This window comes from Equus przewalskii, chromosome 4 (assembly GCF_037783145.1).
Source record: "Equus przewalskii isolate Varuska chromosome 4, EquPr2, whole genome shotgun sequence".
Classification (NCBI taxonomy): Eukaryota; Metazoa; Chordata; class Mammalia; order Perissodactyla; family Equidae; genus Equus; species Equus przewalskii.
The window spans coordinates 82,204,197-82,227,420 of record NC_091834.1 but is presented as its reverse complement, the minus strand read 5'-3'; the positions used below and the strand labels follow the sequence as shown (position 1 = coordinate 82,227,420).

General features: G+C 38.3%; 1 protein-coding gene across 10 annotated transcripts in view; it reads left to right on the top strand.

Moving 5' to 3' along the window:
• The window catches only part of GRM8 (glutamate metabotropic receptor 8), a 718,262-nt gene that overhangs the window by 302,125 nt on the left and 392,913 nt on the right, over positions 1–23,224 (top strand). For all 10 annotated transcript variants that reach the window (XM_070616524.1, XM_070616523.1, XM_070616520.1 and 7 more), the window contains exons 4-6: positions 11,738–11,873; positions 12,342–12,496; positions 14,033–14,170. In XM_070616524.1, the coding sequence (XP_070472625.1) occupies positions 11,738–11,873; positions 12,342–12,496; positions 14,033–14,170 (429 nt within the window). The remainder of the gene's footprint in view (positions 1–11,737; positions 11,874–12,341; positions 12,497–14,032; positions 14,171–23,224) is intronic.

Sequence of the window (23,224 nt, the reverse complement as noted above, 5' to 3'; positions counted from 1 at the left end):
TCTTACCATACACACGCACACACACAAAATGGGCACAAGGAAACTTTTGGAGATGATAGATACATTTATTACCTTGATTTTTGTGATAGTATTATAGGTATATATGTATGTCCAGACTCATGAAATTGTATCCATTAAATAAATACAGTTCTTTTGTATATCAATTACACTTCAATAAAGCTGTTAAAATTTTTTTAAAAAAAGAGTTTTTTAAATGATTTAAATGTAAGATGGCTTGTTATCAAAAACATGTCTGTTCACTCTCCTCCCTTTTTAGTTCTATTTGAATCCAAGAAGTTAAATATATAACTGTATTTTTAACCTTTTTACATCTCAAACACATAGATCAAATCCTGCTGTGGAAAATGATCTTGCATTACCTAGAGAAACACTACAAGTACTTGCATTTGCCTGAAGACTGAGTTTTTAAGTGCTTTTGGTGCTTAGTTTTGTTCTCTGAAGTCCATTTCCTAGTTTAGTTACTACTAGTACGTTGGTTGTGGTGCAATGCTTGCTCTAAAGAGTTATTTCCCTAAAATAATAATGATCTTTTAGCTTCAGTTCCTTCCTCCTTAAATCCAGAATGTCAGCCCTCTCTGAGTACCTGTTGAAAGTGCTGCTTTGAGTAAAGACCACGGGTTGAAAGCCAAAATATAGCAGAATTCAGGTAATGCCGATAAGTAGAATAAGATGTTACTTGGGTGCTGGATAGAAGAATGCTCATGGTTTGCAAGCTCTGCTAACTGCTGTTGGGATACTGTTGAGAGTGTCCTATTTGCAGAAGGTATTTGGAAATGACTTTCACATTATATATGTGTAGATACGTATTTAGGTAGATAAAAGATGCTTTGCCTTTTTCTGAATGATGGTATTTTTAATATATGGATAGGCTTATTATCTCTTTATTAGATCATTCTACTATATCATGAAATAGGAGCTTCTTATTCATTCACTTATTCATCACACACACATCCAATGAGTGCCCACAGATATCAACTTCACTAGACTTTAAGGATATACTGGGATGTGAGCTCTGCGAAGTCTGGGGCCCTCTCTATATTGTTCACAAGCTATCTGCTTGTATCTAAAAAGCATCTGTCATGTAGTAGGTTCTCAATAAATATGTATTAGAAGATTGAAGAAGGGTAGATGCCACGAATGTCCTCCCTCCCCCTCACTAATTTAATGGATGTAATTCTGTAATGAATTCCTAATCTGTAACTGAATTACTAATTTCTAATCTGTAACTATAATGGGCTTAATTCAAAGTCCAATACTAATTTCTTACCTATTCTGGACTAGAAAAGAAATTTAAACAATGCTCACTTTGATTCCAATAGTCTTTGGCATAATGGTTTTCCTGGGCAATGGGCTGGAAAATATGAAATTTCTCTTGTCTCAGAGAGTCTGTTCATCTTGGGCATTTGAGCATTTACAGGGAGTTAGTTTTATCTTTTGAAACCTTCCTGTCATGTTGTTGGCCTCAGTATCTGGGCAGCTACTTTGAAATGGCAAAAACAAACAGACAGACAAAGCACAATCAAAATCCCAAAACACTGCAAAAATAGTACTCATAAAATAATCCAAATAAATACAAATACAGACAACACATTAGTAAAACTTACTTAAACCCAGTCAAGTGCTCCTTCTCCAACCATTCCTAACCCCACATTAGCTGTCTTGACCCTGCAGAGAATCCATTTTTTGCCCAACTCCAAAGATCCTTCTGGTTTCAATGGTTGGCTCTCTAGTTTCTGCTCTTGTTCCTGTCCTCTTCTCTTTATTCCCCCACATCATTTCTCTTCCCACTCTCTCCTCTTCCTGGTTTCCTTCTTTTATTTTCTTGCTTTCTTTCTTTCCCTGAATCTTCCCCACCTATCGTATCCACGTTTCCCCAGACATTTCCAGTTTTCAGGAGTGCGAAGAGACAACACCTCAGAAGTTTAGCTCTGGCCTGAGGTGAGCACAAGTTTCTCTTCAAACTGTAGAATCTTCTGCAGTTAACATTCCCATTGACTGGACTCTTACTAAGAGTTATTATCCTGTGCGCATTTGGGGAATGAAATTTGAAGTGTCTAGAAATAATAGTATGGGTGAATATTGTTGGTGAAAGTGGGTTACCATTTCTGTTTGGGGTTTGTCAATTTTGGTTTTAAACAATTTACAACTAACATGTATTTTCTGAGGAATAAATTAATCTGTTGAGTGCTTATTTAATCCCTTCTCAATAACCCATTTGGAAGATACTAACATCCCCTCAATCTTCAGATGAGGGGCAGAGGCACAGAAAAGTCACATAACTTACCCAGCATCACATAACTATTAAGGGCCAGGATCTGAAGCCAGGAAGTCTAGCTCCAGAGGCAACATTTGTAACCACCATACCACTCTGTTCCTCTGAGCAGATGTTTGGATCTTGATGAATTGTGGCAGAGCTAGAACGCCTAGTATGTATGGACGCTGACCCTGTGAACATACCCCAGCCCAATCTATCTCCAGAGCATCAGCATCTGATGATGCCGATCATCAGATCAGGGGCGGGAGAGGGGCTTTCTATGCTAGTCCTTTTCATACTGGATTGTCCCTATTGCCACTTTTCAGGGGACACATAGGGGAATAGCGTTTGGCTCCATGCCTCTTCTGTACCAGGAGTTTCACTCCCTCATTTTATTGCTTTTCAGAGTCCCTTTAAGAGTCCACATGGCATTTGATAGAGGAAAAAGCATAAAATGTTTGGGGTGGGGGAGAATGAGCACAGGTTTAAGTGCAATTTTGCTGTTAATCCATGTTGTTAAAGATAACACTTTTTCTTTATTGTGATGTGCGAGATAAATCTTCTCTTTCACAAAGTGCACTTTAAGCTGACAAATGTACACACTTTCATCATGCTGTTCACTTTTTGCTAAGTCCCAGTTGTACACCACATAAGGAGGTGAAAATACTGTTACAAGAGGCGTGATTACACTTATTTGAACCTTAGAACAAATTTTACTCAACTACCACTAAAGGACCAATTACATCAGGCCAAATTGTTATTTTACTTACGTTTCCCGAAAGATGGAAAGAAATGATGCCAAGGGTAATTAGGGTGGAGAGTTGTCATTTATAATAAGAAATATATTTTTGATCTTTTTCCCCCATTTCTGGCACAGAGTTCCTAAAACCCTTGGAATTTCCAAAGTGGTGAAAGAGATTTAGGTGTCTTTTGTTATGTTAATGAGGTGCCTTTGGGAAAGCCCTTAGATAACCTAAGGGTGGGGAGCTGGTTGCCAGGAGAACCAACTAGTGATTAGAGGGTCAGAACTTTCAATCCCACATCCCAACCTCTGGGGAGGGGAGGGAGGCTGGAGATTGAGTTCAATCATCAATGGCCAATGATTTAATCAATCAGGCCTATGTAAGGAAGCTTCCACAAAAACCCAAAAGGACAGAGTTGGGAGAGCTTCCAGGCTAGTGAACACATGGAGATTTGAAGAGAGTGTTGCACTTGGAGATGACATGGAAGTTCTGTGCCCATTCCCCATACCTTGCCTTATACATCTCTTCCATCTGGCTGTTCTTGAGTTATATTCTTTTATAATAAACCACTAATCTAGTGAGTAAATGAGTTTGCCTGAGTTCTGTGAGCTGCTCTAGCAAATTAATCAAACCTAAGGAGGAGGTCTTGGGAACCTCTGACTTATAGCCAGTTGGTCAGAAGTACAGGTAACAACCTGGGCATGTGACTGGCAGCTGTCCATGGTGAGGGGGGAGCGGCCAGTCTCATAGGACTGAGGCCTTAACCTGTGGAATCTGACACTGTCTCTGGGTAGATAGTGTCAGAATTGAGTTGAATTGTAGGACACCCAGTTGGTATCCAGAGAACTTCTGGATGGTGAGGAGGAAAGCTCTCCCCCACAGGAATTGGAATTGGGATCTGGACACTTTTTAGAGTTTGTGTGTTTCTATTTTCTTTAAGGAAAAACAAAAACTGGTTATTTGGTTTTGCTCATTGCTATTATCTGAAGGTGCATACATGAAAAATAAGCAATGGTTGACTGACTAGATTACATTTTTATTAGGTCAAAAATGGTCAATTATAGGCAATTTCTTATGATCAACCAAGAATTTTGACCAACCATTTTTACCAATAGTCTAGTCATTCTCCTTAACAATTGATAAAAATGGTAATTTTGTTGATTTTTTATGCACCAAAACCAAAGTCTGTCATGCAGATGTAACAAGTTATACAAACAAAAATTTGATCTGATTTACTTAGAACCTAACTTGAAATTGTGAACTAACTTGAGACGCTGTTAATAATCATATTGTTTAAAAAAATCATATTTAATATTCTATACATAGCTTTGTACATAATTTCATTCCTAATAATTTAATCCTCCTCTATTTCCATCACAGTTGGAACTTGGTCCTGTGACACCGTTTCTTGATTTATTTTTCTCCTTCTACATTATTAATAGAGATTTTATTCTTAAAAATAATCAACAACCAACAACACCGTTCTTTATCTTTTCAGATTGCTTTCACAAAACTTCTCTATTGAAATACCAGGGAGTTTTATGATCTTAGTTCTCTTATTGAGCTGGCTACAATTCCCATTTTGTACTGTTTGTATAGATTGGCTTTCTTTGTGCAATAGTCCCCTCTGAAGAGGAGTTTTGAATTTAAACAATAAAATTTTATTAATTATTTGACTGCACTATCATTTCAGAGATATAATATCTTTGTTCTCTATAAATTTTAGTTTGTATATATGATGAGTCTTCCTTCAGATCCCCATCCAGTGAAGGACCTGTTGCCTTTGCCTTGAAGGGTTGCCTTGAAGTCTGCAGAGTGCTGCCTTGCCAATGTCTCTTCCCCTCTTACCAGGATGGCCCACATCCAATGACTGATTGATGTAGGGGTATAATAGCGTGGGCTTCTTGAACTAAATCAGAACACCTCTGGAGACCATTCTAGTCTCAATGCTCCCTGGGGTGTTGGGAATTTGTCACTGGGCCACAGCCAGCTGGAATTCTCCTCTGCCCAGCCTTGCTTCCTTCTTTGGCTCTCTATAGGGAGGAGGCCAAGGGTGAATATGATGCGTCTCAAACTCTTTCTGGGGGTCTGCTTCCTGGGGAGCCCAACCTGCAACAGTATTGTCTCAGGCTTTAGAGTCCAGCCTGTTAATAATCAATAGGCAAATGTTTAAATGAAACAGAACATGTGGTTGTTTCCACAACAACTTTTGCTTCTTAATAGTTGACACCATTAATAGTTTAATAATTTTTACCATACTATTATTCTTTTAAAGAATTAAATTCTAATTTTCAACTCAGATTTTTGAAATTCTTATGGATTCCCTTTGAAAGGAGACTTGGGTACTTAGGGTAGGAATTGAGGGGGTTGGGGCGGAGAATGTAAGTACCTTTTCCCATTCGCTCATATTGAAATCTCTCATATTCTCTCATATTGAAATTGCCCCAGTCACATCATGATGGCTAATAATAGGTGAAAAGTGAACTCTAGTCATTTAGTGGCATAGACATGTGGGTAAGTAGCACTTCTTATAATTTAGGATGTTTGATAATATTATACAAAGAATGCACAAGGGTTCAAGAATATGATCTGTTAACAATCCCACGTTGTAGATCTGAATATCAACTATCTCTCCTCTCAGGCTTGGTGATGAGGCTTCTCTGGTCATGATTGTTATACTATTAACAATAATAATGTACCACGTTTGTATAGACCTTTATCATTTTACTCTTTTTAATTTAATTCTCTTGATGCCCTTGGGAGATAGTTACTATGAACCTTGTCACAGAGATACGGACACTGAGAGATGGGAGACTTGTTCAAGGTCATACAGGACCCACTCTCAGGTCTTCTGACACCAAGTCTGTTTTCTTTTTCACTCCAACATCTTTCTGCACTAGCAAACCAACGCATACGAATAAACTTTTCATCTCTCAGACCGGAGACCTCAGGCTACTCATCCATGAGTCTTGGCTTTCTAAAGAGATAAAAATTATGAGTGGAATTGTTTACAGATTTGCTCTGGTATCAATAAAAGTCAATTATTGTGCCACACTACAGATGAATAAAGTAAGGCCAAGGTGATATTCTGTTTCATAGTACTCTGATAAAAACCATTTTGGAAGGCAGAGCCCATTTCAGTGGCAACTTCCTCTGAGTTGTCATGGTCCAAATTTTTTTACTTCTTTTATGCCATTTATTTTTAAACATTTATTTACATGCATCGTTCTGTTTCCTTACTTGACTGAGAGGTGTTTGAAGGCAAGACTGTCTCATTTCTTTTCTCTATACCACCAATACCTCTTACAGGTCTTGAATTTTTTCATCCAACAAATATTTGTTCAAGTTTCTGTGTACCAAGCACAGTGCTAGGTGATGGTGCTATGATGGTAAATGTGAAAGACAAGATTCAGTAGTCATGGAGCTTATAGTCTATGGTGAGAAAAAAAAAAGATAACAAAATTAAAAAAATACAATTATTGTGGTTGCTACAGTGCAAAGGTGAAGTGGAACACTAGAGACCTCAGGAAAGTCTTCCTGAGGACATAATTTACAGGGACAATTGTAACGTTCTTTGTTGTTGCTGTTTTGTTTTATAGGAGGCTTTAAAAAAATCTATATATTTTTATTTTTTTGGCATTATAATTTTTAACAAACTTTACTGAGGTATAATTAATTTTGTTATATTTTTTTAATTGATTTTTAAATTTATTCATTTTTTTAATTTATAAAGTGATAAAAGCAATTGGAAAGTTTTGAGGGTAGACTGGTTATGTACTGAAGAAGTTTGTCAGTTCTATAATCTGCAGGAGTTCTAAGTATCTTAATTAAGTTCTTAATACTCAGTAGAAGTACTGTATTTGTGTAGCTATCCATTAGATTTATAAGGGGCAACCTGCTGGGTTTTTTAAATGGGTCTTTAAATTTGCTTTATCCTATTTGTCAATCATTTTTATCTGCTAAAACATTAAGCAACAGGTATAGTCAATTATGGACGGGCAGGATGATGGAAAATGTCTAGACTTGGAGTCAGATGGATCTAGCTTTGAATCTGGGTTCCAGGCTCTTGCTAGCTGTTGATACCCCTGTTTCTCAGTTTCCGCATCAGAAATATGGTGCTAATACCAACCTTAGAGTACTGCCAGTAGGACCAGCGAGGTATCATAGAGCGAATGAGACTGCCCAGGAGTGATCGTGTGTGTTGTAGAGTATACTTAAAGTGTTCAGTTTAACAAATGATCTTTTAATTATCATTAAATAAGAGAAACCTACACAGGCAAAGAAATCAGATGGGAAATTTTAGAAAGCAGCCAATTATAAATTCCTGCATACAACATTCTTTTCCTAAGCACGAAGCTTTAAAAATTACTTCTTGCAGACCTGGGCACAGCTGCAGAATAGGAAAGTAAGTGTCCCTTGACTTATACACCGTAAGTACTCTTTCAGAGTGAGATATGGAAAAATAGATGCAATATCATCTTCTTTGATGGAGGGCAGCTCCTCTTCCTCCTACCTACCCCAGGAGTCTAAATCAAATCAGAGAGTCTCCTTAAAAATTAAAACAATAGATAACAAGTATTGTAGGAAAAAATATCTTTGATTAAGCCTGGATGTTTGACTAAATTTCACTGGTGTTTTAACCACTCTCTAAGAGTATATGATGACTTCTTCTTCTTATGAAGTCATAGGACTGTTTTGGGGGATGACGCCATTTATTACTGCATTTTGATACATCTTATGCTGTTATCTTTCAACCTTAGATAACTTTACATCCCTATCTGGTTTTTCTTGTGTGTACATCTTGTCATTCACTTATAAGACTGCTGAGAACAGGCAATCTTTGAATGTCTGTAGCTCCTGAAACATAGTAGACCTGAGTGCTTATGAATGGATTAACTGTCTGACTTTTTGACTGATGTGAAGAAAAGAAGTGTGAATGAGTTTCAGGGCTAAGAAAAGAATCCTAATCTTCTAAATCCAATCATTTGAGAAGTAATACAGTCCGTGAATGAATAAAATATCCATAAGGCATCAAACAGCAAAATGCCATGCAGAGCAGTTTCTCTGTGTGTTCAGCTGGAATAAATTAATTGTGCAGTCCCTCTTTCCAGGAAAATACAAATTGACCAGGCTGACAGATATAAGGTGAGGTAGAGGAATAAAAAAATATGAAATGGATTGAGGTTATGTAAAAGTCCAACCTAACTAACAGCTTTGTACAAACAAAATATTCAATAGATCCTTAGGGAATGAATAAATCAGTGAATTCAGACTAAACCATATGTCTGGATTGCCTGTTTGCCTCATCTGTAATGGTCCTAATAAAATTTTTCTAGCCTTCGTTTCTTCTGGCTATGGAGTCAGTAGTAATCCCAGAATGATCCTTAGGCTATGGCATGACTTTAATGGGATGCTTAGGTAATCATAGCAATTTAATTAAAAGGGCTGTCATATTTTGAAACAGCTATTGTTCCCTAGAGAGTGTTACGGTTTTCGTCTGACATTTCTACAGTTACCTAAAGCTTCCACTCACCATAGTTTTTTGTTTGTTTGTTTGATTTTTAAAGACATTATGCATAGTCTTCAACTCTCCTCTAGACTTTATCTCAAAAGTTTTCTCCTCAAAATAGGTGATCACTCCTTTCCAGTCTCATTCACTAGCCTCTTCTGCAAAGCTAGTGGTTTTTCAGAGCTCTATCATTCACCTTTTCCTATTCTTGATTTAAACACTCCCTCTGAGTGATTGCTTCACTCCCAACACTTCACCTACTTGTCACGTGTCAGCACCTGACAAAACTGATTACATTTCCCTTCCCTCTCCTTAGCTCCAGACCCACTTTTGCAGTTAGATGTTCCCTGGATACTTCAAACACAACCTGTCCTGAATCAGAACCATTCTTTTCTCCCCCACAAACCTGCTCACCCTCCTGCTTTTCCCACTTGTTAAATGGGGGCATTACATAAACTGATCACGAAGGCCAAAACCTTAGAGTCATGCTTAGTAGTTTCCCACTACCTCACTACTTAGAGCGAGTCAGTACAACCTAAATGTATACAATTTGTGCTTGCCAATCATATGTCAGTCAACTACGGAAAAAACAGTACAAAGCCCCATTGATTCTAACGCAGACCTTCTAACAGCTCCATCTGCTTCCCTCCGGATAGTAACATTGTCTTACTCATCACCTCCCATTGCCTGACCCAGTAACTGCCTAACTGGGCTCATTGCCTCCTGTTCTTTCCATTCCAGGTTGCCCTGTACCTCAGCGATCCTCATCCATTGTTTTCCATGAAATGCAACGTTCATAGACGAGACATACACCTCTGGGCTACCAAAAGATTGAAGAAAGGGAAATACTTAGTGAGGAGGCTAAGTTTAATTATTCATAATCTTTCACAGGCCCTGTACAGTCAGGCCTGACCTGGCCTCTGTCTACCTCTCATCTTTGTACACGCTTCTCTGCCCCTCATTTGTTAACTCTGCTGGCTCTTTCTTGCTTTCTCTTATACTATTATCTCCCTTTCTTCTTCTTTCTGACCTCAGCTAAGTGACACCATTTTACTGAGGTTTTTCCTGAACACACCTCAATCTAAATTAAATACCCATGCTCTTCCTCTTAGGACTTGTCATAATTTATAATTGCATGGTTATCATTTTATTTTGTTTTGCATTAAGCCTGTTTCACCTACAATGTTCCTGAACTCTGTGAAGGCAGAGATCATGTCTATTTTATTCACCATTGCATTCACAGCCCCCACACAGAGTCTGGAAGACAGTGGACACTCAATATATATTTACTGAAAGAATGAATCGATCAATGGCACATCAGTAGGGCAGCTAACTACAGGCTCAGGCTGTGGATTATGGGCAATTCCCACTCCTGAAGAGCGTATGGTAAGGTTAGTAAGAGTGTTGTTATTTCAGGGATAACTTTGACAGTACTCTAAGTTAAATGAAAATTAAGCCTTCAATACTCTATCTAGCACTTGTTAGTCATACATTATTGCTACACATATTAAGTCTGTTAACAACACACTGGATACCCATTGTATGGCTACTAGATGTTTCTTCTTTTTTTGTCTACTTGAGGTTTCTTCCTAAAGTATAAAGCTCATCACGTAATTCTCCTGCTTATGAATTTTCAATGAGTTCCCATTGTTTAAAGATCAAGTCCATATTATCTGGCATGTCTAACAAAGTCCTCCTCAAGCTGAGCCTTGCTGTTCTTTCTAACCTTAACCCCAGCTGGTCCTTACCATGGGCCATGATCAAGCAACCTTCTTTCATACCTTGTCCTCTACCAGAAATGTCCCACTTTTGTCCCTATATGGATGTATATTTGCCCTTTCAAATTTAGCTTTCTCAATCACTTTAGTTCCTTCTTCTGTGCTGCCATTACATGGTATACCCTCTTAATTCGAAAATTTATTACATGTTCTATGATAGTTTATTGGAATGCCTATCTCCCAGACTAGACGGTAACTTCTGGATTAGACTGTGCATTCCCAGTGTCCAGCCCAATGTGTAGCGTATAATGGCACCCAGAAACATTTGGGTGACTGAATGCATTGCCAATTGTTTGGAAGTAAAAATGCCTTTGCCTACTGAAGCAAAGCTATAAATGGTGATTTAATTCTCAACTGACTCAAAAAAGCCTGTTTAAATCAGAATGGTACTGAAACATATTGCTAATATTGCTTTTTCTTCCAGTATTAGAATATGTTATCTCTCTCCTCCACTGCAAGTGAGGAAACCTCTTGCTTCTCTTTCTGTCCCAGCCAAATGGCAAAGATCTTTTATAAACTTTTCTTATTGATCTCTCATTGCTTTAGAAGAAGCCAAAAGAAGAGTTCTTTCTTTCTTTACTGTGATAGTGGGATGGGATTTCGACCATTTTGATTTTCATATGTCGACTCAGGGTTGCATCTTTGGGACTTGCCTGTGTCTCAAAGAGTCTTGAAGACCACTTGTCTCATAACATATTATGCTGATACATAAGAATCTTGCTGCAATACTATGAGCTATAAAATGAAATTAATTTTAAAGGAGGTCTACTAATAAAAGTAGCTAAAGTACCTTCCTGTTTAATAGGTAGTCTCACCTACATGAGATATTCATCATTTTTTTTAATCCAGGCACTTGTCCTTTGACTTATGTTAAATGAATCAAAACAGCCCTTTTTTTTTTTTTAAAGATTATTTCTTTTCCTTTTTCTCCCCAAAGTCCCCCGGTACCTAGTTGTATATTCTTTGTTGTGGGTCCTTCTAGTTGTGGCATGTCAGCGTGGTTTGATGAGCAGTGCCATGTCTGTGCCCAGGATTTGAACTGACGAAGCACTGGGCCGCCTGCAGCGGAGTGCGCGAACTTAACTACTCGGCCACGGGGCCAGCTCCAAAAACAGCCCTTTTTCCTACCCCTTGACTCTCATCACACAGTTTGCACTCTTTAGTTTTCTTATAGACATCCACAAAAATAACGTTTAAACTTGGAGAGAAAAACCAATCCTGATGTATGATTAAGTAATTGATGTAATTTATTTGATATATATATTATAATGCAAATAAACATGGTTGCTTTAGGTGAGAATGACAGATGTTTTGAGGAACAATATCCTGTCCTGAATCATGTGTTTTTATACAGTAGCTAACTTAATTAAGTTGGTTAATTAAACAAATGCCCTTTCTGAATCCCTCTCTCTCTCTCTCTCTTTTTTAATAGGTGGTGTTTGCATTGCTCAATCACAGAAAATCCCACGTGAACCAAGACCTGGAGAATTTGAAAAGATCATCAAACGCCTGCTAGAAACACCTAATGCTCGGGCAGTGATTATGTTTGCTAATGAAGATGACATCAGGTTCTGATTACTTTTCTTCCTTATGTGGGATCAGATTTGCAGCCCACATCCTTTTTCTAGCATATTTCATGTTCAATGTAAAATCTTGTGAGATTTCACAGGAATTGCAATATTCTTATGCAATTATAGCCTACCTTCTGCTGCACGAGGCACAACAGCCTTCTCGTTTCTCAGTCTGAAATGCCTACATGGGAAAACCTAGGGACTGAAAGAAATGAGACAAATAAGGATGATAGACAGAATGACGTGAATGAGGTGAAGGATGAGGCTAATTAACAGGTGCTGGAGTTAAAGTCTCCAATACGTTTCCTTAGGAGATGATAAGACTCGGGCGATTAGAATGACTGACTAATTGCTTAACAGTGACCTACTGAGTGTAAATAACTTGATATCGCCAGTCTTGTAAGATTAATAAGTGTAGTGTTTCTTGATAAATGTAGTATGTTTTATTTCTTTTTATTCCTATAGGAGGATATTGGAAGCAGCGAAAAAATTAAACCAAAGTGGGCATTTTCTCTGGATTGGCTCAGATAGTTGGGGATCTAAAATAGCACCCGTTTATCAACAGGAGGAGATTGCAGAAGGGGCTGTGACGATTTTGCCCAAAAGAACATCAATTGATGGTAAGGATGCACCATAGGGAATTTGTTTCATTCCAGCTGAATCAAAACTCAAAGGCAAAACCAGAGTAGCAGCGTATGATGAAATGCACCTATTATTGTTGACTCTGGATAGAATTTTTAGCTCTGATGGCAGAATTGCCAAAACAGTAACTATTTAACCCAACATATTTTTTTTTATTAAGAAAGAGTATCTATTAGTTTTTTTTTAAGAAAGGGAATTATAGTTGGCCTTAAATATTTCTATGATGTTGCCCTCTAAGTTTGCATATTTCCATGGGCATATATGATGATTACAGCATTGTTGGAGGGAGAGGGTTTGCTTTATAGAAAATGAAGACATGATGCTAGGCTGACCCTATGGATAAATAAATACAACAGCAAAAATGTGGAGCATCTCTGAAAGGCAATCTGTCTCCCAAATATCTTTTCCAATGGTCTTGACAGTAACTGAAATTCCTACCTTTCCTATTATCCTTTGGAGTAAGGCATTATTTCTAGGTGGTCTCTGTTCAATGAGGTGGTTACCTGAGCAGGCTGACACTTTAGCTCATTGTCCATGACTTCATAAGGTTAAATTAGTACTGATTAGTTTATTGAATTAGCTGAAAATGGAACATACAGAACGGATAAATTTTGAGGCAGGTAGAAGCATAGAAACCAGGAATATGGACCTCTACTAGGAGAAAAAGAGAAGAATAAGAAAAGTCTGAACTGGGGGCTGGCCCCATGGTGCAGCGGTTAAGTTTGCACATTCTGCTTCGGTGGCCTGGGGTTCGCTGGTTTGGATCCTGGGTGTGGACATGACACTGCATGGCAAGCCATGCTAAGACGGTGTCCCACATATAAAGTAGAGGAAGATGGGCATGGATGTTAGCTCAGGACCAGTCTTCCTCAGCAAAAAGAGGAGGATTGGCAGCAGATGTTACCTCAGGGCTAATCTTCCTCAAAAAAAAGAAAAAAGAAAAGTCTGAGCTGGCTCTGAATATTCAACATGAGGTCACTGGTCACTGCTGCCAAAAGATGAAGAGGAGAGGGAGAGGTTGTGAGGACAACACTAATGACAGGCTTTCCAGTGATGCTCATCCCCAGACCCAGGTGCCTGAATGGTGAATGGTGGGGTGGAGATATTGTCCACTGATTGTCCTTGGCTTTTGTGATAAGAGAAGCCTTATTTCTGGGCTATTGGCTCTCCCTCATTTGTTAATATGGTTTGGGTTTTTTTTTTCTGCTTTATCTCCCCAAACCACCCCATACATAGTTGTATATCTTAGTTGTGGGTCCTTCTAGTTGTGGCATGTAGGATGCCGCCTCAATGTGACCTGACGAGCAGTGCCACGTCCGCGCCTAGGATCCGAACCCTGGGCTGCTGCAGCAGAGCGCGCCAACTTAACCACTTGGCCACGGGGCCAGCCCCTGGTTTGGGTTTTTTTTCATGCAATGATCACAACATAGCATAACATCCATTCAAAAGCTCTGACAGTATTTGGTTTTGATTTTGAACGAATATTAAAATCATACCATTCTTCTTTAAAATAGGGTTTGATCGATACTTCAGAAGCCGAACTCTTGCCAATAATCGAAGAAATGTGTGGTTTGCAGAATTTTGGGAGGAGAATTTTGGATGCAAGTTAGGATCACATGGAAAAAGGAACAGTCATATAAAGAAATGCACAGGTAGCCACTTAAATGTTTCCTTGGTGCATTTATTTTATTACCACCTGAGAAATGAAGTTTTTCTATGCGGATAATGATGAGAGTATCTCTATTTCCTTCTGTCTCTTGTTATAGTTTCTCAGCAGAGCTGAGAGTACACTGGTCATTCAGCAAACTTAGGTGTACTTATTGGTTCTTACAGTCAACCAACAAGTATTTATTTAACACATGCCATGTGTCCACCACTGGGATATTTCAATTCTATTTTAAAAACATTTATTGAATTTCTACTTTGGGCAAGGCACTTTATTAGGTTTGGTGGGATATAGACAAACAAGCAAGACATGATATTGCTCTGCAGAAGCTCAAAATGTAGTGAGGGTGATGGATCATGATAAATTGTTCTAAGACAGTGCTGTGTTCCCTATTTCAACCCATGTCCCCTGTAAAACTCTTGTCCCCTATATCCTGGGTAACTCTAGCACCTATGACTTTTTTGATGCTTTACTTTATATATCTTGTGTTTACAAATAATAGTGATATTGTGCATTTTTTTAATGTAAGAATGAAACTTTTTTATTTCCAGATAACATGATTGTGTACATAGAAACGCTAATGGATTTTAAAAATTGCTTAAAACCAAGTGGTAAATTTAGCAAGGCCACAGATACAAGGTCAATATAAATATTCATTTTTTAATCCATTTTTAAATATATATGTATTATATAACATATATTACTAACTAACACATGGAAAGTGAAATTTAAAGAATACTCTTTATAGCATGAACAAAAAGCCATAAAACTTAGAGATAATTTTAAGGTGCATAAATCTTCTACTCAGAATACTATAAAACTTGAGTGAGAATTTTATAATCATATGCTTTATCCCCTCACCTGCATAGTTTGTTGTCCTCCTTTCCTTCTACTCACTTCCTTTGGACATAGATGTTCAAATAAAAGATGTAATATGACAAATGTTGGAGCAGATATATAAACAGAGTGAGGATGGGGATGTGAAAATAGGTGCTAGCTGTGGATGGATCTAACTCCAGGCTTCCTGCGTGCCAGGTATTGTTCCAGGAGCTGGGGTGAGTGAAAGGGGACAAGGTCTGTGCTTGTGGAAGCTTACATTCCTGTGTGAGGAGACAGACACTAAATAAGTAAACACATTAATGAACAGAGACTTCCAGATGCTGAAACATACTTATGGGAAATACAACAGAGTAAATGTGACAGGGTGACCAGGTGGTATTGGCAGGAAGAGCAGCAATTAGATTGTGCAGTCAGAGGATGCTTCGCCAAAGAGGTGACATTTGAGATGAGACCTCAACAGCAAGAAGTTGTTGCCATGTGAAGATATGATGGCAGCCCATTCTAGAATTTAGGGCAAACCTCCTTTGTTCAACATAGAGAAAAAAAAAAATTTCAGGGAGGCTAGAGTGAGTGAGAGTGAGGATAGTGAGTAAGAGGGAGAGTGATGGCAGATGAGGCTAAAGCGATGATCTGGCGCCAGTCATGCAAGGTCTTGAAGTTCTTTCTAGAAGTTCCAGAGCTGAGGAGTTTGGGCTTTATCCTACTGTAGGGTAGAATTACTTGAGGCTTTTCATCTAGGGCATTGCTCAGATACCTGTTTCAAGAAGATTCCTCTCGTAGAAGTGTAAGGATTGGAGATTAGGGGAGAGAAAGGAGAAAGGTCAGTCAGGACCCATCCAGTACAGACAGGCAATGACAGCCTAAACAAGGAGGTGAAAGTTAGGGCACAATCCAGAGGATAGGAGTCCTAGTAGGTAGTATTTATAGTACAGGGTGAGTGATTAATGCTGGAGGTGGTGCTAAGTGATGGAAGTTCTGAATGTTAAATCTCTACCAGCTAGGTCTAGGAAAATGGTGATGTAATTAGTTAACAGAGAAGACAGAATGAATTGTAGATTTACAGGGACTAATTTGAATTTGGTTCTGAGATAGCCCCATGGAACTGCCCAGCAGGTGGCAGCATAAGGTCTGGGACCCCACAGAGAGTTCAGCACTGAAAATACAGAGAGAACAGGAGATGAAGACCTGGAAGTTAAAGATAAGAGCAGAGAAGCAATTGCCATAGGAGATTGAGCAGAGATGAGAGATGACAACTGAAGACTCTAGGGGAGGAGCCAGGAAGGGAAACTGAATGTCGCAGGTTTGGGGAAGGAGATGAACTGAGAGTCAAAGCTGCTTCAGTCTCCAGGAGAGAAGATGGGGTGCATGCAGCTTCAGTGCTGCAGAAAGGTGTGGCTGAGGGATAAGAAATGGGATAGAGACTCAGATTGGGAGAGTTTGAGGCAGACCCAGAATAGAGGAAGTAGAGGAAAGAATGCTTTTCCAAGAAGTTTGGTAGAGGAAGAAAGTAGATATGGTGGGAGAACTTGAGAAAGAAGCAAGTTTGCCGAAATTTCTTTAGGATGGGGCACATTTAAGAGTGTTTCCAGAAATATATAATATTCACAAGGAACAACTAGAGAAAAAGAAATTAAATGTGGAGCGGGGTCTTGAGAAAAACTTTAGGGAGAGGCATTAAGAGGAAGGTGTCATCTTTAAATAATGTAATTTAGTTGGGGAAAAATACACTTACATAGCAGAGGGAAACAATCCCATAATTAAAGGCTAAATTTGGACGTAGATATTAAGGAAGTTCAGAACGTGTATGACTATAAGTTCAAGTTGTAAAATTCATCCAAGATGAGGGAAAAGGTGGGTTGGCAGGGCAAAAGCGTCGAGTATGATATGGCACGGAGATGAGTGAAGGACATTTGGGAGGTCCAGCTTATTGGAGAGGAGGGAGCATGTTAAGGAATAATGGGCTTGAAAGGAGGGTTTACTTATAAATACCTTCTGTGCTTTTCATTCCCATATATTTTACACTGTGCTTAATTCTGAATTCCATTGTTATTTGATCATCTTCACATTCATAGCCTATTGTTGTTTAGACCATATTAATGAAAATCTACCAGTTAATGAAAGGGGTGAACTCAGTTCTTTTTAATATGTATAATAAAATTGGTATGAAATTAGTTATTAACTAATCACACAACTTTTTAACAGACTGTTTTCAGAATAACCAGTTTCTCTAAACTCATATTTTCCAAAAACGTTGGTATATGTAGATGTCCTTTTAGCATCTGTAGATGGTATATACTGGATACTTCTTTCAGGCATAAATACTGCACTGGATTGTGGTAGAACCCAGATTTGGTGGCATGTCTGCTTCAGATTCCTTTGATTTATTTGGGTGTTGCTAAAATTGTGACAATCTGTCCAATTAGAACTATTTCTAGTGCAATGAAAATGATGTTTACTCCAAGTGCTAGGGCAAGGGTACCCTTAGGGAACAGGGTCAGTAAACAGATTTTCACGCAAATTCCATTGTGGGTGATACTGAAATAACTTGTCTCTGGGTAGAAAATAAATAATGCAATGTTCTAATTTAATTTTTTTTAAAAAAACAGTAACACATGAATGTTTCCAGATGGTGAGAAAAGATATTTGTGCCTCAAATTACTGTCAACACTCAGTTTTCATCTCTGGTTTTGGGGAGGAAAGAAGATGATTTAGCATGTTAGTGGTCAAATGTACTTAAGAGGAAAAAAACTACAGGATAATCATGAGTAGAGGTGTCCAGGGCTTGAAATATTGTTTATATTTCCATATTGTCCAACTCCATCTAATTCATAAGTGAATGTATACAGATGTGATGTTTCAAAATTTGGCCTTATGAGGTTCACATTTTAATCATCCACAATGAGTCAAAAAGTTGGGGAACTCTGTGGAAGTGGGATATCTACAGGGCCCTTTTTGCTGCATTAAAACATCATTTGTGGGTTATGTTTTGAGTAAAATTTTATATTAGGTGATAGTACTCTGTGAATGTAATTATTTGCTTCCATTGGGGACGATACTGGCGATGTATTTACATGGATAAGAGAGTGCTTCCCAGCAGGATGGGGCTTCTGTCTTACAATTTTCAGGAGATGGAATGTCTTCAAGCAGTGAGGAGCATTCTCTTCCTAAGATTAACTCGGTGCAGTTTTCTGAGATGAGTTTTCCCCCTGAAATCTCAGGAAAGCTTTCAAAAAGATGCGATGTTACTGTTAACTTTGATATGCTGGCCAAATTCCAAAGTGAAGTAATTCCTACCATCCACTTAGCTATTTATGTAGTTATTATTGCTTCTGAGAGCTGCTGAGTTCTGAAAGCTACTACTACTTAATCCTACTTAAAATTCCCTTTGTCTTTCTCAAGAAGGAAAAAGGATTCTTTTATACTTGTTATCAGTGGTGATGGGTGTTATTTTATAGACGTTTATCTGACCTCTCCCTCTCTCCCTCCCTCCCTTGATCTCCTCTCAGCCTTAATGCCTTTCCAGTCCTCACAACCCAGACACCCACAGCCTCCCTTGAAAATAGTGGGTCTTCCTCGCATCTCGCTGTTTTGGCACATTTTTCACACACCTATTTCCCCCCTCAGGCTTCTGGCTGAACTCCTGTTCCACTCTTCCTCACCACCTCATTTTTTCCCTATCTTTTCTTTATCATTCCCTTCCTGACGTTGTTTTGTTCAGCAAGACTCTTACTGGCAGTGGAGAATTTTTTCTTTTGAGGTCTTGCCTGATTTTCTTAACGCTGTCATTCTGATTTCTTGTCTTCCATAGGAGGTCTGATGGTGAATATTGTGGGGACCTGGCTCTGTGCTGTTGAGCTACTCACCAAAGGCAGGCTCCCTCTCAACTCGCACTATGTCTTGGCCTTCATTTCTCCCTCATGAATTGTAGATAACTGCCCTTATCAAAACAACATCCTCTGACCCAGCCAAGAAATCCAGCTGGTTCCATATATCATCTTAAAACCTTCTTTTGCCTCATTCCTCCGTCCATCCATTCAGTCATCCTTCGTTCACTGGTTTATTCATTTTGGATAGCCCAGCTTGTGCCAGACACTGTGCTACAGATACAGAGACAAGGAATGGACCACTCTTGCCCTCGAGTTGCTCACACAGACATATACACTGTCTTATTGAATCCGAAGTGCTTTCCTGTCTGTTGGGTTTTGCTCCTCAGCCTGGAGTTTGGGGCACTGCTGCTTAGTCTGCATACAGCTGACACTCAGATGCTAAATGGTGGTGAGCATATGCTACTTGAAATGGCCTATTGATTCTTATTTATGATGATAGAAATAGCGGTAGTGGAAAAAGCAATGCACAAATATTTTTCTTCCCACAAACAAGCAATTTCTGTCAGTGAACCAAAGAGCAGGCTCAATAATTAGCCCACTGAAAGACCTGTCAGTTTACTTTATACTGCCAGAGTAACTAGGTAACTTTTCAGGTGTAACTACCTCTCAACCATCCTCTGTTTGTTTTGGGAGGCTGTGAAAGGCGGAAACTCTCAACTGTGCACTCAGGACTCATGGAAACCATGAGCATTAATTGGGTAGTTAGCAAGGGGTATGGATTTACACAATTTGATTTGGTGATTCAGAATGAAAGGAAACCAAGATAACTTTTCCTGCATCAAAATGTGTTCTGTCATCCCCATTTCTGCCTTGCCTAGAGAAAAATTCTTTTGGGGACAATGTCTTTACATTAGCACCATGAGGTGGTCATTAGCCCATATGCTCCTGTTCTTAGTGAGTAAAATAGCAGACACCTCAGAATGACTTATTTATGCTACTTCTGAGATTCCATACTAAAGTTCAATAGATGCATCTGAGATGACAAAACAGGCATTGATTTCAGACATATTGGATTTAAGAATTTTAAAGCTGGGATGTAAAATCAAGATCATCCCCTCATTTTCTAGGTGAAGAAATTGGAACCCAGAGAAGTTAAGTGAACTGTTGAAAAATCACAGTTTTAGAGCTGCAACTAGAATCTGCGTCTGTTTTATTTGAATTTGTTTGAATTTTATATCCTCAGCTTATTTTATTATTTATTTATTTCAGAATTTTTACCACATAGTTGAAATGTATTTTTTCTCTTTATGATAATTTATGTATGACAGCAATGCTTTGTGGAATTTGAAAATCAGCAGCTATAAAGTGAAAGAAAAATAATATATTGGTTGGTACCTAATCCTATAAAAAACAGTAAAGATTTTAATATTCTTCACCTTGATTTTCAATGATATATGTAGTATTTGTGAGTGGGTCTTAGAATAAACCTTTTCATCCAGTTCCCTGGCCCCTTGCCGTTTATGCGAGCAGACCTAGGACTATATTTAAAAAGAAATTAGAGAAACTATCAACTGTAAGCTTCTATAACTCTAAGTTTGGTGGCACTGAATTATAGCAATTCACTTTGCTAAATGACAGTTAGTTTGCTCATTTAGTCATTCCGTTATAGAAAAAAAACCCCACCTATTTTAAAGCAGTGCAGGAAACACTATAATGTCTAATAGCACTTCTAGAACTTTAGTACGCAAACAAATCATCTGAGCACCTGGTTAAAATGCAGATTTTGATTTCATAGACCTGGGGTGAGGCATTTTGCATTTCTGACCAGTCCCAGGTGATGCGGATATCAATGGGCCCTGGGCCACACTTTGAGTAAGGTGGGGGGCGGGGGGGTCTTAGAGTTAGTTAATAGAGATAACAACAGCACCTGATGTTTAATTAGCAGAATAGATATTCAGCTGTGCTAAAGATCGCTGATAAACTCAAGATGTCCTACAGAAGATCATCTAAATAAGACTTAAAATTTTCGAATGCAAAAATTTGCAATCACTAGACTGTGTTAGATACACTCTCTGCAGTAAGTATTTAGATCAGTAAAGGATAAAGATACAGTAATGTGTGTATGTATTTGTCTCCTCATTAGGAAATTTTAAAGTGGGAAACTTAATTACTGAATTTAAAGAAATGTACACAGATACACCTGTATCTCCACAATCTGCAAAGTAGATTGCAAAGTTTGCCATGTCAGGATCCAAAAATATTCTAAAAATTTAAAAAACTGCACTGTCAGTCATAAAGACACGTAGAAGAATGGAGCTGGAAAGGTCCATAGAGATCATTTTGTAGAAAAGGAAATTGAGGCCCATCTGGCCTAAGTGAATTGTTTATAGCCCTGTAGCTACCTGAAGGTGGTGGTAGGACTGAACTCTGATTGGACGCTTGATCCTTTCCTCAATCCCTTCCTCAGCCCAGTGAGGGGCTGAGTTGCACTGACCCTTCCGTTGTTTTTTCCTGGTATAATGGCCTGAATGTTTTCCTAATGGCCATCTAAGTTTAAGTATTCCCTCTCTGTGAAGCTCCCTAACTACTAAAGGGGGTCAAATTGATGCTCTTGGTCTGAGAAACACTAATACTGCTGCAATTGTGGAAGCATAAGGAAGTACCCTCAGATTAGCGTGAACTTCAAGCGTTCATAAACTCTGACATTTCTCAGGCAATAACTTAAAACAGAGGAACACCCATTCTACAGAGCCAAATGAATTTAAGAGTCTAGGAATCTCTTTGGCAAAGAATATAATGGACTCAGCATGAGCTTGATTGATTAGGAGTCACACGTATCTGGATGAACATGTTCTCTGGAATATTACACTGAAGGATGCAGAAATGGAAAAGGGACTATAGACAATACAATTAAGCAGTTTTGAGAACCAATTATTTGAAAACTTATAGTAAAATGTGGGCCACTGAGGATGAGGGAGGGATTAGGAAAGTTCAGAAACATTCGAAGAAATTGTCTTTCTCTCAATGCTTATTAAACTTCAATTGGAACCAACTCATTAAAACAAAACAAAACAAAGAAAGAAAGAATATACAGATGTCTCAACACTAAGAAAATTTGATATCCCTCTGTCTAGATAGACACAGGGGACTAATTATTTACATTACAAAAGGAATATTTATTTTCTAAGAAGTTTTACCTTGAGATTCCTTTAAATCTCTGTGGGATCTGAGGGAATCCCATGGCTATTATGACTTGATGAAATAAAAGAGATTTACCACAAACTCTTAGGAACACATCCAAACAAAAAGAACTATCTAGCTGAACAAAGAATTGGATACATTAGGGCAAAGGAGGCTTCAAATGAAGCGTCATCCAGAATTTACTAAGGCTAATTGAGAAAACCTCCTGGAGAGTCTTATGTTTTGGTTACTTGTGGCTTTTGTTAAAACTCTATAACATGATAAACTTCTTCAGTCCCTCTCCTCAAGGAGTTTGTATGTTATGATAAAGACAGTAATTAGAAAAATGAAGTGATTAATCTGTAAGTTTCTAGTAGGCAGGGCCTGTATCCTCAGGACTTAGCATGTGCTTAGCATTATGTTTGTTGAATTAGTTCATTGGTCAAAAATGATGGCCAAATTGTCCTTTTGCTTTCCATTCTGATCATGTAGATATGATGGGCGGGGCTTAGTTTGGCTTGCGTTTGACAAATATTTTAATTGTTGGAATGGTATTGTTAATGAGAGAAAAAGCTCAATACAAATGTCTATATTAAAAGGGCCTTTACTATAATTTAAGAATAAAATTAACTCTTCTGGTAGTTCATCTGTCCTTAAATTCCTGACTGCACTGCTGATATAGAGATGAGAATATGATTCTAGAATCACATATGGGCCTGTGTCCATCAGTCAAACTCTAACTGGAGTATTTGGCTTCCTGATTATAAATACCAGGACTCTGTAGTGTTGTATTTAAAAAATTACATTTATGCTATCTGGGAAGAAAGTACTGTATAGCCATACTACCTCTAATGAGGTAACGGAATGAGAAGAAGACAACTTGGAAAATATGATAGGAAATATCAGTTAAGAATGTGTTCATTCATTCAACTTAAGTGAGTTTATTTGTTTGTTAGTCTACTGTTGATTTCTTTTCCCCACAAGAACACACACTTCATGAGGGCATGGACTTTGTTTTGTTCTCTGCTGCATCCCAGTGCCTAGGATGGCATTTAGCACAAATAGGCTTCCTTAAAATACTTGTTGAATGAATGAATGAATCGAATGCAGCTTATTTATAATCTACTTCTTGTCAGGCACTATTAGATGTCAGGGGCATGTTGGTGAACAAAACAGAAATGGTACTTGCTCTT